The sequence below is a fragment of the Vigna radiata genome, unplaced genomic scaffold, assembly GCF_000741045.1.
Source record: "Vigna radiata var. radiata cultivar VC1973A unplaced genomic scaffold, Vradiata_ver6 scaffold_283, whole genome shotgun sequence".
NCBI lineage: Eukaryota > Viridiplantae > Streptophyta > Magnoliopsida > Fabales > Fabaceae > Vigna > Vigna radiata.
Genome location: NW_014542221.1, coordinates 243,702 through 258,855, shown reverse-complemented (window position 1 = coordinate 258,855; position 15,154 = coordinate 243,702). Strand labels below are relative to the sequence as shown.

The following is a 15,154-nucleotide window of genomic DNA, read 5'->3' as shown; positions in this document are numbered from 1 at the left end:
AGTACTTATATTACAAGACTCTATAAATAAACATTCAAAAGTATAAATACATCAAATTATATAAAGACTGATTACATTGTTATATAGAATCTTTTAATCTCTTTGTCTCCGATGATGAATTAGGGTCAATGGAATAAAGATTAAGAGAAGATGAAGACGAAGGCCATTCGATTGATAAACTTTGACTTTGATTATAGTACTGTCTCATTGCTTCTAACTTCATTTCATCCACAATTTCACTTGTATTTGAAACAAAGTCTGAAACAAGACTTTTGCCTTCAAGCATGCTTACAACTGAAGACATGGAGGGTCTAAGATTGAAAGTAGCATTGGTGCACAGAAGAGCCACATTAATCATCACCATGACTTCTTCTTCATTGAAAGTTGACCCTAGTCTTTCATCAACTAACTCCATTAATTTACCTTCTGCTTTCAACACACGTGCCTAACAACAGAAAGGGTAATTAGATTATTTTATGAAGTTTTTAGATTCGCATGAATAATAGATAAGTTTGTAAGTAAAATTACCGAATCGAGAAGGCAGATTGTTCCCTCCTTTGGTCGGTGGATTGTGTTACTTTTTCCACTAATAATTTCCAAGGCAACGATTCCAAAACTATAAACATCTGCTTTCTCTGTCAAATAACCATGCATGGCATATTCAGGAGCCATATATCCACTGCAAAAATTGAATTATATAATCACATCAAAAGAAAAGTATGGCTCAGTTTATCTCTTAACAATATTTGCCATAATTGGTAAGATATAATCAAAGAGGATAATGGTACTTTGACAACATTTTTTTGACAACATTTTAACACTATCTATGTGTCATTCTCTGATTAGTCTATAGTAGTGTTTATGATTATTATTATTGATTGTGAAGTAATTTTGGATCAATTAGAGAATAACACCTAAATGATGTTAAAATATTGTCAAAAAAATGTTGTCAAAATATCATTATCCAATCAAAGATGAGAAGAAGAGAAAAACTAACTAGGTCCCAGCTATTCGAGTGCTTATATGAGTGTTGTCTTCCTCATCAAGTTTAGCTAAACCAAAATCAGATATTTTTGGATTTAGCTCTTTATCAAGCAACACATTAGTGGCCTTGATGTCCCTGTGAACAATTTTGATTCGTGATTCTTCATGTAGGAAAGCCAAACCTTTAGCAATACCTATGCAAATCTTCTGCCTTGTTGCCCAATTTAATTGTAAACAAACTTCTTCGTTACCTTTGCAATTTGATAAAAATAGACAAGAAATATTTAGTCAAAACAAAGTTATTGCAATGTGAAATAAAAATAAATAAATAAATCAATGTTGAGCATGTATAAATTAATGATTTACCAAATAGAGCATGTGCTAAACTATTGTTTTCCAAATATTCATATACCAGCAATAGTTGATCTCCCTCGACACAACAACCATAAAGTTTAACCAGATAAGGGTGTTGCAAAGCTGAGATCAAGCCTATCTCATTTATGAACTCACGGTTTCCTTGTTTTGATTTAGATGAAAGTTGTTTGACTGCTATCATTGTGCCATCCCACAAAATGCCCTACATGTAAAATGGATTACATTTTATAACAAGAAATTACTCTATGACTAAATAATCTCAACAGTCACAGTAATCAAACACAAAATTCAGAAGAAAATACACATTTTAGATACCTTATACACAGGACCAAATCCTCCTTCTCCAATCTTGTTGGAAATATTGAAGTTATTTGTTGCTACTTTGATTTGACGTAAGGTAAATACACCAGTTTTCAAATCTAAATCCTTGAATTCTGCATCGATTTAATTTTTGAAAGTAAGCATTTTCCATAGCATGAATGCCCTAAATTAGATAAGGAAACATTTAACTACACACCACTCTTTTCACTGCACTAGTTCAGCATGTTATGTTGTTAAATTCTTTTGCATAACAAACATGTTTGAGTTTTGATAAATCCAATGTATGTTTGAGTTACAAAGGTTTGGTAATCAGATAACAGTATATGCTTCATACTCACCTTTAGATAATGAGTTATTACTTTTAAGGCAAAGTCTCCACCAAAGTATGCCGAAAACCAAGATGAGAATAACCAATGTTGCAACAACAATGAGAAGCACGACTCGTTTATGACTTGGTGGTGATGGAGGTTTAAAATCATCTGTTGGTGATAAGAAGAACTACATGTATAAAATATAATATTCAAAATGTAAACAAAAGAAATACAAGTTGGAGAAAAGACAACCCACCAGAAGTGACAGATATTGCTGAAATAAGAGGGCCATATACTGATCTTTTTGGAATACCAGTTGACCCTTTTCCTGCCCAATAGAAACGAATCTCTAAGGTTGAGTTACTCACAGAAGCAGTAAAGTTTTCTATATGTGCCTTTCCAGCCCCTTGTGCTTTCTTTGCTATATTGAAATCCTTCAATACTAGTTTTCCCTGCAGCATTGTTCCACCTTCAAACTCAAATGTTTCTTTATAAAATGATGATATGTAATTATAACAATGATAAATAGTTGTTTATAAAATGTAATGTTGGCTATACAACAAGTAAATAACACTGCTATGAGAAAGTTCAATACATGAGAACAAGTTCAGTACATAGGAACTCCATAACTGACTTTATAGCTTAGGCAGTTCAATGTTATTATGTGTCATGATCTATATGAATAAAAATCTATGAAATTGAATTAATTAAGGAAAGAAAGAACCAAATGTTACATTGTTTGGGATCCAAGTATGAGTCTAAGTTCCACACTGAATAGAAATGAGAAAGTAGAACACTATATATAGATGAAAGATTCATTAACTCATTGTCTCAAAGTTTTGGATAGAGTGGTGTTATTAGACTCATATTCATTAGTATTTTGTGTCCCTGATGAATCCCTTCCTCGATAGACCCAACAGTGCTATCAGAGGTGTCAATGACTTGCATTGGGCAAAAGAGAGATAAAGGGTGGTGACAAGAATTGCTTAAGCATCATACCTGAATGTAAACATCAAATAGACGTCTGCCTAGGCTTCTGTATGTGTTATCATCTGTGAACATTATCTCAGCAAAGTGAAGTCTTACTGTGTAATTCCCATTTGCCAGGCAAAATCCATAATAAGTTAAAGAAAGGGGAGACATTCTTGCAGTGGTATAGAGTTTAACTTCAGCATCAGACATATAAAGCCTTGATATATTTTGTACTTCATAGCTGTGTGCTTCTTTTTCACTGTTAGCGTCTAATAGGATACCAGTATTGCTAATTGCCCAATATGACGAATAAGATATTGCTGCTTCTTCCGATTGAACGGTTAAATCACGATCATATATTGTATCTCCAATGGTTATCACATCATTTCCACCACAATTTATATGGAAGGAATAAGAGGCTAAAAAGAGGACAGTGAAAGGGTTAAAATTTAAACAAACAAATTTTTGGTGATGAAATTTTAAATACTTTAATGCTTACAAAGTACGATAGTACTTCTTATACATTTTCATTTAAAGCATAAACAGCTTCAATTTTGAGACACAATTTACAAAAGTTAGTTGTTTGATCAACTTACTCTTATCACATTTCGGCTTTATACAAGAATAGGGTCCCCTGAAAGAAGTGGAAGGACTAAACAAGTTAGAGCATATCCTTGTCAAACAAAAACAAGTTTCACTATGGAAAGAAAAAATAAGAGCAATATAATACTTTTATCTTTCTTTACATAAAAAATGTATCCGAAGTGAAACTTACGAGTTACTGTCACTTGAAAAGCTTGCAAAAAGATTCCTAGGCATTTATATAAGACAGAGATTAGTCGCAAATAAATTCATGAAATATAGCAATAATATGAACATGAATATGCAATATTACTTGTTTTGATCTCGACAGCGTAGTTCTCCTTCATTATCGTTGCTGAAATTGTTGTAAGAAAGATCTCTGTGCACAAAATGTGAAATGTGGTAAAGAAAATAATATGTCAAAGAATTGTATATTTTAATTACCATGAAGAACAACTGAATAATTTGATCTGAGGAAACCTAAGTATTGACTAGAAAGAAACATGTTTTTCAAAAATAAAATAAATAACTCACATGGACTTAATCTTCTTAGGTAATCTCCATTCATTTCTTGATCCAGTGAGAAGGTTTCCCGTAAAATATCTATTACATATATAATACACTATACACATCAATGCTTTTGGATAAAATAATTTCACTTAACAACTTCATTTTAATACTATAATACACTATACACATCAATGTTTTAAATTAAAAAAATTAAATAATATGTATGATTATCAAATAGACTTTCTTATTAAAGAGTACGCTGGTTGTTATTTGGAATATATATATATAACAAATTATTAAATATGTTAGAATCATTATATTTAATTAATCAATTTATTAAAATGATTTAATTAATTAAATTATGATTAAGAGTATATATATGTCATGAAAGATTTATTATAGAAATTATAAATAATATTTTAATTTGTTGAGAAACCAAATTATAAAGAGTGAAACTTAAGAAGAAGTAATTATAGAGGTTCTGTTTTATAGTTGAAAGATCGTATACCAATTAATCTATGTTATTTTCAATGGTCAATCCAAATATGTTGCTTACAATTCTAAGGGAATTAATTGGAAATTGCTTTATTAATAACAGGGTTTATTGCTCATTAATAATTGATTTATTTGGATTTATAATTTAACAATTAGTATAAGAGCATGTTAGTTTTATGATTAATTGTTTTGTTTCGAATTACATGAACTCAAATTGTTTTATTTATGTATATCTAAGTGTCCTTCGAAAAGAAAATTAATATTTGGTAGGATTGCATACACAATTGTAATGATAAACGTTTGATAATTATAAGGTTTGTTTATCCCTAGCACTTAATATTATTGTCCAAAGACTTGATATTAATGGTGCATTAGGTGTCTTAAGATGAGATAAATTATTTTTTAAATATAATTATAATTATTAATTTTACGATGTGAACATATAAGAGTAGATGGTTCGTCTTAATGATCATCTCAGATAAGTACAATGGTCCCTATATCAAAAGTCTTCTTGGCAAAGGATTCCAGGTAAGCGTGTCCCGTTAACATGAACGGTCGTACAAAAAGGGCTACTTGCGGTTAGAAATGCTTTCGTTGGAAGGGGTGTACCGATGTGGAAGGGACTCACCCTTAAAGGGAGAGATTGTTAGACAGTACATTGTGGAGATGTCGAACATTGTTTCAAAACTTAAGGCGTTGAAACTTGAGATGTTGGAAGACTTACTAGTACACTTAGTTTTGATCTCTCTTCGTTTACAATTTGGACAAAAGGATAAATGGTCTCTTAATAAGCATATTTCATATTGTGTACAAGAATAGTAGAGACAAAAAAAATAAAAGAGTGAAAGTTACACTTAGTTAGTATCTCTAATGACAAGATCAAAAGGAAGAAAAATAAAAATCCCAAGAACGAAGTTGGTCCACCACAAAAGAAACAAAAACAGTCTAATAAAGGTTTCTTTTGTAATAAAGTAGAACACATAAAGAATGATTGTACGAAATATCAAATTTAGCATGTAAATAAAGGGTTGCCTAAGCTATCAAAAGCTAATTGATTTTGGAAGATGGATCTATGTTGGAAATGGCAAATCGATAGATGTGAAAAGCTATAGGATATTTTAGATTATTAATGTATATTGATTTTTTTTATTTGTAAGACACTTTAGTCGTATCGTCATTTAGGAGAAATTTGATTTTAGTTTTTATTTGTACAAATTATATTATTTGTGTTCGTTTGGAAACCATGAATTTAGATTGTCTTTAAATTCCAATGTTGTTGGAATCAGTTCATTTTTAGCCAATAATAGTTTATCTATGCATGATATGGTAACTTCCTATAGTAAATTCTTAATTATGGAATCTCTTGGTACTAAGGGTAAAATTGACTTCCCAAACCTTGATGTTTGTGTTGAATTGTGTTAAACATAAACAAACCAAAACAGCAAGATCATGGGCTACAAATTCTATGATCCCAAATTAAAGACATTACTTTGTGAGACAAAAACAACCACACTCTTTAATGATATTGAGTTCAGGGGAAATAATAAGTTTAGAGAGTCTATTAAAGGATGAATCAGTGAAATTTCCAAATTTGATTCATACGATTGCTTATGATGAAGCAAGTTGAGAACCTCTAGCAAGTTCAAAATCTACAAGAACAAACTCAAGATCCTCGAAAACCTATACTTCGTGAGGAGTATAAGTCCATGCAAGACAATAAGGTTTGGGAACTTATTCTATTACCAAATTGTGTGAAACCCATTAGTAGTAATTGAATATTTAAGATCAATTCTAAAGGTAATATGGAGAGGTTTAAGGTTCGTTTTGTGGCGAATGGCTATATTCAAAAGGTAAGAGATTGACTTTAAAGATACTTTCTCTCCAATTTCTTCGAAATACTTGTTTAGAATAACCATGAATCTTATGGAAAATTAGGATTTGGAGCTTCATCAAATGGATGCTAATTCGGAGTTTCTCAATGGCAACATCGATGAGACGATATGATGCAACCAAAAAACTTTATGTTAGGAGACCCATAAAATATGGTTTGCAAACTGACAAAATACATTTATGGGGTAACCCAAGCATCTCGTAATTGGTACCACAAATTTCATTAAGTGATTATCTAATTTAGTTTCAAAATGAATGTTGTTGATGATTGTGTGTATCATAAATTCAGTGGAAGCAAGTATTTTTCTTGGTCTAGTATATTGATGACATACTTAAAGGGTTTGGCAATGCAGGATTGTAAGTCAGGGGATTCTTTGGTTGCTAAGGGAGATAAGTTCAATCTCAATCAATGCCCAAAGGAAAATTAGGAAACTTAGGAAATGTAGAAGATTCCCTATACTTTAGCTTTAGGGAGTTTTGATATATGTTAAAGTATGTACTCATTTGGATACAACATACATAGTTTGACTTTTAGGTAGATATTTAAGTTATACATGAATGGATCATTAGAAAGCAGTCAAAAGAGTTATAAGGTATTTCAAGAGAACAAATGATTATAAGCTCACATATAAAAGGTTAGACCAATTAGAGATCATTTGATATTCTCACTGAATTTAGTAGGATGTCAAGATAGTTTCCACTTCAGGATACATTTTAATGCTAGCTTGTGATGTAGTTTCTTGGACTAGTGTCAAGCAAACCCTTATGACTTCATCAATTATAGTTTTAGTGTAGCATGCTATAAGGCATCAAATCAAGGAATATGGTTGAGTTTTTTGTCATAGGGCTGCATATTATTGAAGGAATTAAAAGGTCACTTAAATTATATTGTGACATAAATCAGTTGTATTGTATTTTAACAACAATAGGAGCTCAAGCAAGTCAAAACACATTGATAACAAGTTTCTGGTTATTAAAGAAAGGGTACATAGTGGACAAATTTCATAGAACACTTAGGGACAAAACTCCATGATAACATATCATCTTCTAAGGCTCTTACAACCAAGGTCCTTCATGGGCATGTTGCTCATATGGATATTTTACATTTTGAGAAAATCTTTAGTTTAGTGAGAGTTAGTCACTTTTATTTTTTTGTGTTCTATACTTGATTTTATGCATGCATGCATTATTTTTTTTTATATATTTGGTTTTATAAATATATGGTTTATTATTCATAAAATACACTATATATTAAGGTTATTATACTAATCTCATTAAGATAAAATAAGGATCAGTTTAAAATACACATGTACAGGTCACCTTCAAGTAATTTTTATATTACACACTTTATGATGAGTCCATGAAATTTGATTTGGTCAACATTAGTGATCATTGTCAGTTTTGGTTGTGATTAATGCAATGAAATTGCTTTGGTTCTACATATGCGGATTTAAATCAATGAATGATATCTTTTGAATATGTTCAAGACATATATGACAATTTTGAATTCATAAAGTCTAACACATTTATATATATATATATATATATATATATATATATATATATATATATATATATAACATAATTAAATGTGTTCGAATCATTATATTTTATTAGTTGATAGTTGTCTTATATTGGGCCTGTTTTGGAAGCCTGGCCCACTTCCCTTAGCTTTTTTATTTTATCTTTGGTTTACTTTCTCTGTAACACACTTTTTACAATTTCTCCTGTTGCTTCTTCTCTGGAACATTCGAGATTGTCGAAAGGGGCTTTTCCCTGAACCAATATACTGTTCACTTTTCTTCTTGCACGAGTAAGATTCTAAATCTCTCCTTCTCTGCTTCTTCTTGTTCAATCATCTGCATATTCTTAGTCATGGATCATATTGCATTTACCTTGATTGTGCATCTTTTTACCAACTGCATATGTCATTCTAATATGGTATCAGAGCCATAACTGGAGCCCATCCTGGCGATTTGTGTTGTCGTTGGGCATATTGTTCCACCCGCTATCGGACCACCCATTAAAAAGTCTAATCCCACGCTCGAGATGTATATACCTCGGCGTGAGGGGGGTGTGTTGGAAGTCCCACATCGACTAGAGATGAAGTCATTTAAGTGTATATAAGTGGGTGCAAACCTCACCCTACAAGCCGGTTTTGTGAAGTTGAGTTAGGCTTAAACTCCACTTCTAACATTAGTCAATTTATTAATATGATTTAATTAATTAAGTTATGGCTAAGGACATATGTAAAAATTTATTCTGTAAATACCATAAACAATATTTTGATTTGTTGATAGATCAAATTATAAATATTAAAACTTAAAAAAAAAAGTAACTGAAGTTACATAAAGAAATCATGGTCCATTTGTAAACACTTACAATTATTCGTGTTTCTCTTCGTCTCCATAAGAAAATTAAAAAGAAACCTAGGTTAGTTTAAAGTTGAAAGATTGTATGCATCTAGGTTATATTATCAATTGTATAATTCAAATACACTTTTATTTACTATTATAAAAAAATAAAAATTGCCCTATTAATAAAAGAGTTTATTAATAAAAGGATTCATTACTCATTAATAATTGATTTAATTGGATTCACAATCTAACAAATATTTCTTTGAAAAATTCGGATACGTACATATTAGTTGCGTTTATCAGTTCTTCTATGTTTGGAATTTTTCCCCTTAATCTGTTATAGCTGAGATCCCTGAAATAAATAAAAATTTATTTTAATTATAAGTCAAGGCATATGGACTTAGTGGTAGTGAAAAAAATTTCAGAGGCAAAATATTTTTTTCTTTTCGTTAAATGAAATTAAACATATTAATGTAAATCTAATTTTAAATAAAAGAATTAAAAATATAGGAGCTAAATTTATTATTTCATATGTATATTCATTTTTTTTTCTTGTATTCTACAACAAATGTAATATTGAGGTGTGTTGGTATGGAGCAGTGCACATGTGAATAAATTATTTGGTGTTTGTGGCCACAAAAATCTGAAGCAAACATGAAGAAATGAGTAAATCAGAACTTACAAAAGTCTCAAATTTGTCATGTTTCCAATATATTCTGGAATTTTGTCGTTAATATTGCAATTCCTTAATATCCTGCATAATAGTTAAATATTAGAATAAGTAATTATTCTTGGTCTTAAAATGGTGAAACATTTTTGTAACGGTTTTTTAAATAAAATATGAAATAAATTTCTGAAATGAAATTTATTATATTTATATCATGTGAGTCTTTACTATTATTTCAATTAATATTAATGTATAGAATCATATTTTAGCTATAGCTAAATGTAAAATATTATAAATGTTTAGTTTTTGTATTTAATTTGCTATATATAACTCAGTCTTTTACTTGGCTGATTTTATATATATATATATATATATATATATATATATATATATATATATATATATATATTAAATTGATATACGTTTTTTAATATGTTTTTCCACTCTGATATTTTGATATCCCAGACACGGAATTAGATAAAAAAGAACCAAAATAATAGATTATAAGAGATATAACTTAAATATAATAGACTTTTGAACCACTCTAATATTAATTTGATTTGAAGAATTTAAGTTAATTCAACTTTAGCAGAGATAATGAAGTGGGTCTTATTAACAAGTCACGGTTTTACTTTCAACCTGTCAATTTATATTTTTAAAATTAAAAATTCAAAACAAAAAAAAAATTAAAGATTAATTTTTTGTTAAATTATTTGAAATATATATAATTTTAGTGTATTATTAATTATTAACACTTTACTTAAATTTCAACTATTAGTTAAAATAAACTTTACAAATCAATTTTAGAGACAAAATAATTAATCATTATAGTGGTTAATTATTTTTAGTTTTTAAAATTAGTTTTATTTAAAAAATAATTTGTAGTTGAAATAATTTTATGTTTTAATGTTTTAATTTATTATATTAAAAACATTAATTAATTAATTAAAAATTTAAAAAATACTCCGTGATTAAATACTTCATTAGTGAAAGCCATAAGTAGTAATTTATTGTTTAAATAATAAGCAAAATATCACTACACCTTTGTTTAGACTTGTTTAAATTTTAATTACGCTTTATAAAAGAGATCAAATAAAGACAAAATAAATAAATAAATAAATACTCACAATCGTTCCAATCGTCTCGAGTTAACTGATGGAAAAGTTGACTCGGGTCCATTTAAGTCAGTAACTTCCCTGCATTATAAAATAATTATATAAATAAATAATAATAGAATAGTTCATTTTCTATTTTATTTTAGAATTATCATATAAAAAACTCCTTTTAAAACTAAAAATTAATATCTTCTATAAATAATGTAGGAAGATTCAACACATATAGATTTTTATATTGTCTATTTTAGATTAAGTCTTTATAGATTTGTTTTTGATACCATTCTAAAAGATTTATCATCAATGGAAGTAATATAAATTTAAGTTCATCTCTTATTTTATCTTATATGAAACTTTGTTTGTATCCAATAATCAATACTATTTTGGAATAAACAAATATATTGTAAAATTATTACAAAGAAAACGTTAAATTATGATAGGATGGTTAGAACAATAAATATAATACTTACAATTTGATTAAGCTTTGCGGAAATGAAAATCCAGATGGAAATGGTCCTGCCAACCCACTCCCTGTAATATCTCTGACCAAACAAAACTTATGGTTGTATATCATCAATCAACCATACAAAAACAATTTAATTTAATTTTGTGAAGAAATGGTTCTCACAATATTTCGATATTTGTCCATTTTTCAATAAATTTAGGAATCTTTCCAGAAAATTGATTATCGCCCAGACGTCTGCAAATTTGTGATAAAGTAAACATGAAAAAAATTACAATTAATTCTGAACAAAATTCTACGACTATGTAATGGAAGGAATTAAAGGGTCCCAACCCAACAAATAAAAAAAGTACTAATTCTATATATAACGTCTACTATATCTTATTTTAATAATCTTGCGGTGAAATTGGTGATAAATATATTAATGCTTTATTTTCAATTCAAGAGTGGAAAGTGAAAAAAGAAAAGAAATTAATATTTAAATATAAAATACATTTGATGTGAGAAAGGTGATATGAAAACTATTACTAACACATGTCTGATAATTTATTTTTTCAAAAAATTACAAAATCATATGTTATTTATAAGAGTTAATAAAAGTTTTGTAATAGAATTAAGTTCACCTTAATCATAACTTTTAATTTATTTTAAGATGATTTTGGAGGCCGGAATTTTTTTAATTATGTATAGCCATTTTAAAGTAAAAATAGGAAGCTTACACATCTTTCAATGTACTCAGATTGGAAAGTGTTTGAGGCCACTCCCCTGTGAAATTATTAGAGCCAAGTAGCCTGTGGCATCAAGAAATTATGTAATGAATTTCATATATATGTGCAATTAATCCAATTTTTAATTTACCAGTGCAAAAAAATAAAAACAATATTAAAGAAATAAACTTTACTTTAAAATTAACTGTTGGTGTAAGATGTTAATTTAAATGCTTCATGAATGATAATATATCATAATCTAAGAAACTGAGAATTATAAAGTAACATATATGGTGTCTATTTTGTACAGAAATTAAGGGGTGCCTTACAATCTTTCTAACTGTGGAAGATCCCCAAGTTCTGGAGGAAGATTTCCATAGAAATTATTGGACTCCAGAATCCTATTCAATTTAAAACAAAGTAATATATATTCGTAAAATTCAAAAGACACTGATTAGTGTTACAATAGATATAGAAAAACTTAGCTTTAAACCTTTTTTTGTCCCTAAGTTATAAGCAGATGTTCACTTTAGTTCCCGTTTTTAAAAATGTAAACATTTGATTCTTAAGTTATAAAAAATGTATCAAATAAGTCCTTTTTTTATGTTCATGGTCAAAGTACAAAGAGCAATTTAAAGTGTTGTTATTATTAAGAAATAAATCAGAGCAATCTAAAGATGTAGCAATTGTTAATAAACAACCAAAAAGAGTATTTCAAGTAAAAAAAAGGACTCATTTGATACATGTTTTATAACTTAGGGACCAAAGATTTACATTTTTAAAAACAGGGACTAAACTGAACATCCGCTTATAACTTAGGGACCACAAAGAGATTTAAACCAAAAACTTACAAAGCCTTAAGAGTGGGGATTTGTGTGAGCACTTCAGGAAATGGACCACTTAGTCGATTTCCTACTAGAACACTATCATAAGAAATGCAAATCATGATAATGAAATATTATTTTAAAAGGATATACAAATTTAAAAGGTAAATTATATAATGAAGAAACGATTCAAACTCGAAAATGGAAGATGGAGAGAAAGCATACATGGTATTGAGAAATTTTAAGGTTGCCCATTCTTTGGGAACTGTACCGTTAAGGTAATTGAGGGATAAGTCACTGTTTCAAAAGATAAATAAATAACAAGACGTACGAGAGTGAAACATAGTATATGAAACTTATAATTTAAATAAGAAAGGGTTAAATATGAAATTTTTTTATATATAATAATTTGATGCATGTCAAACATATCTTTCAGTTAATATTAAAATAAAAAATAATATAAATAAATATTTGATATGTTAAAAAAATTAACGTAATTGAATTAAAAAAATATATTTACTTATTTTTAAAATTTGAAACTAAAATATATTTAAATTTCGAATATAAATAAATTTTAATTTTACATTTTTAAAAAATTTGAGACTAAAAACATATTTTATTCTTAAAAATATTCAAATTAATTATATATTTAAAATTTAATGATTTTTTTTACGAAAAACTTCGTGTAAATATGATAGTAATTAAGAAGTTAATTAATTGAATATAAATGAATTTACTGGTAGCATTATCCTTGAATAGGAGAGTGTCACGTACATATTTTGAATGTAGGGTAACCCCACCAGCTCTCTTGGAAGATTGCCTTGCAGATTGTGTCCTACGATATCACTGTTTATGTTTTTACCACGAAAAAAATTGAGAATAATTAGAAAATCTTATATATAAAAACAGAGAATTTATTTTCATGAATGGTAATATTATTTTATTTTACACCCGTAGTTATCTATCACAATAGAGTTATACTGTAATTAATACAAATTATCAAATAAAACATATGTACTTTAAACCAATTACTTAGTTACAGTGACAGAAGAGAAATTATCGTATTAAGATGATAATGGTAATGATTAATTTTAACTTCAAATTCATTCAAATAAATAATAAAAATATTTATTTTCAAATTATCTCAAATCTATTTAACCACTTTCTTTTAAATCTATTCATAAAGGGATAGTAAAGTTTTTGATAGAAAATTGCTGCAACACTTTTTTAGTGAAAATAAGCTTACATGCTAATAACATGGCAGAATTTGTGAATAGAGCAATTGCAGGAGACATTATTTCTGGGAACTAGTTTTGAATCATAAGGTCCAGGCAAAGTCCACTTTGGATTTTCACTGCACGGATCTACATTGAAGTCCCAATCACTTTTTCCAAGTGTTTTAGCTATATCTTTAAGAGCTTGCACTGCACAAACAAGTTTAAGGCCATTTTAACATCAATGTTCAACATAACTTCTCTTAAAACAAGTTTAAGGCCATTTTAGTATCAAAACAGCCACCTATTATACTGCGTGCCATGAAAAAGCCGAACTTTAAGTTATTCTTCACCTATAAACTTATGGAAATTTGTTTCTCCCAAAATCTTAGCTAAAGATATGTTCAAAAAATTCAATATTAATTAGTTAGGAATAAACTGGTACAGAAGATTATAATGTTATAAATATTTTTATTTAGAATCTTAAATTAATGAATTTTTGGATTTTTTTTTTATATATTTTTATTAAACTGAAGACTCTGAAGACTCCGACGACTCCAACGACTACGACGATTCTAACCATTTTTTAATGACTTTAGTTTGAAAGAAGTGAAAAAAATATATGATACCTTCTTCTGGGTGAGTAGTGGATCCATGAAGTGATGCGAAGCAAAAGGCAAGAAGTGAAAGGAAAAGAAATTGAGAGAAAGTGGCTGTCTTCATGCTTGCTGATTCTTGAGTTGAAATGATGGAAAAACGTTTTTGCTCTGAATCGCAATAAATGGCGGAATCTTAAATAATGGATATTTTCTTACCAAATTACTATTCTATCCCATTCTCTTTTATAAATATTTCTGTCTATACTATTCAACCAATTATTGTACTTTAATAATATATTTTAGATCTGAATGACAAAGTTAAAAGAAAGTTACATAAAGTGGAATTGTGCTTTGGAGAATGATGGTGATTTCTTTAACGATATTTTAAAATTTTAAAACAAGTAATATAAGCTATAAACCAAAATGCAATATTATAAAATATAATCATAATTTCCTAGATGAAATATTTACTACACTTATAAAAATTTTATGATTGTATTCAAATAGATACCAAAAGAAATTATTTAAAGAGGGTATGAGAGTAACTCTCTAACTTTGAATCCATTATTGAGAGAGAGATATGAATGCAAAGTGAGGAGTGAAGAAAAAATTGGATACGGCAAAGGAAAGGCTAAGAAAAGACAATGAAAAAAATTGTATGGCTTGGAATTTCTCTGTCTTTATGATGGAGTTGGAAATAGACTCTAGCTCGGATTATAAAATATAATTCTTATTCGTGAGCAACTTTTTTTATTCTGATTTGAAGATAAA

At 28.3% G+C, this 15,154-nt stretch overlaps 1 protein-coding gene across 4 annotated transcripts; it reads right to left on the bottom strand.

Annotated features, from left to right (window-relative positions):
• Positions 1-14,537, bottom strand: LOC106779460 (probable LRR receptor-like serine/threonine-protein kinase At1g53420). Of its 4 annotated transcripts, none has more exons than XM_014667561.2 (24): positions 14,414-14,537; positions 13,817-13,994; positions 13,345-13,416; positions 12,796-12,867; positions 12,598-12,669; positions 12,076-12,147; positions 11,759-11,830; positions 11,205-11,276; positions 11,047-11,118; positions 10,592-10,660; positions 9,480-9,551; positions 9,081-9,149; positions 4,080-4,148; positions 3,859-3,924; positions 3,739-3,774; positions 3,560-3,597; positions 2,991-3,382; positions 2,248-2,443; positions 2,019-2,159; positions 1,675-1,793; positions 1,351-1,561; positions 998-1,235; positions 529-679; positions 1-445 (listed from the first exon to the last, which is right to left on the bottom strand). In XM_014667561.2, exons 1-24 carry the CDS (start codon positions 14,505-14,507, stop codon positions 80-82), a joined length of 3,009 nt encoding a protein of 1,002 aa, XP_014523047.1. In that variant the 5' UTR covers positions 14,508-14,537; the 3' UTR covers positions 1-79. The 4 variants fall into 4 exon arrangements, with proteins under 4 accessions (XP_014523047.1, XP_022632306.1, XP_014523048.1 ...); XM_022776585.1 differs by having other exon boundaries at positions 1,495-1,561; XM_014667562.2 differs by lacking the exon at positions 9,081-9,149.
• Positions 14,538-15,154: the final 617 nt, after the last annotated feature.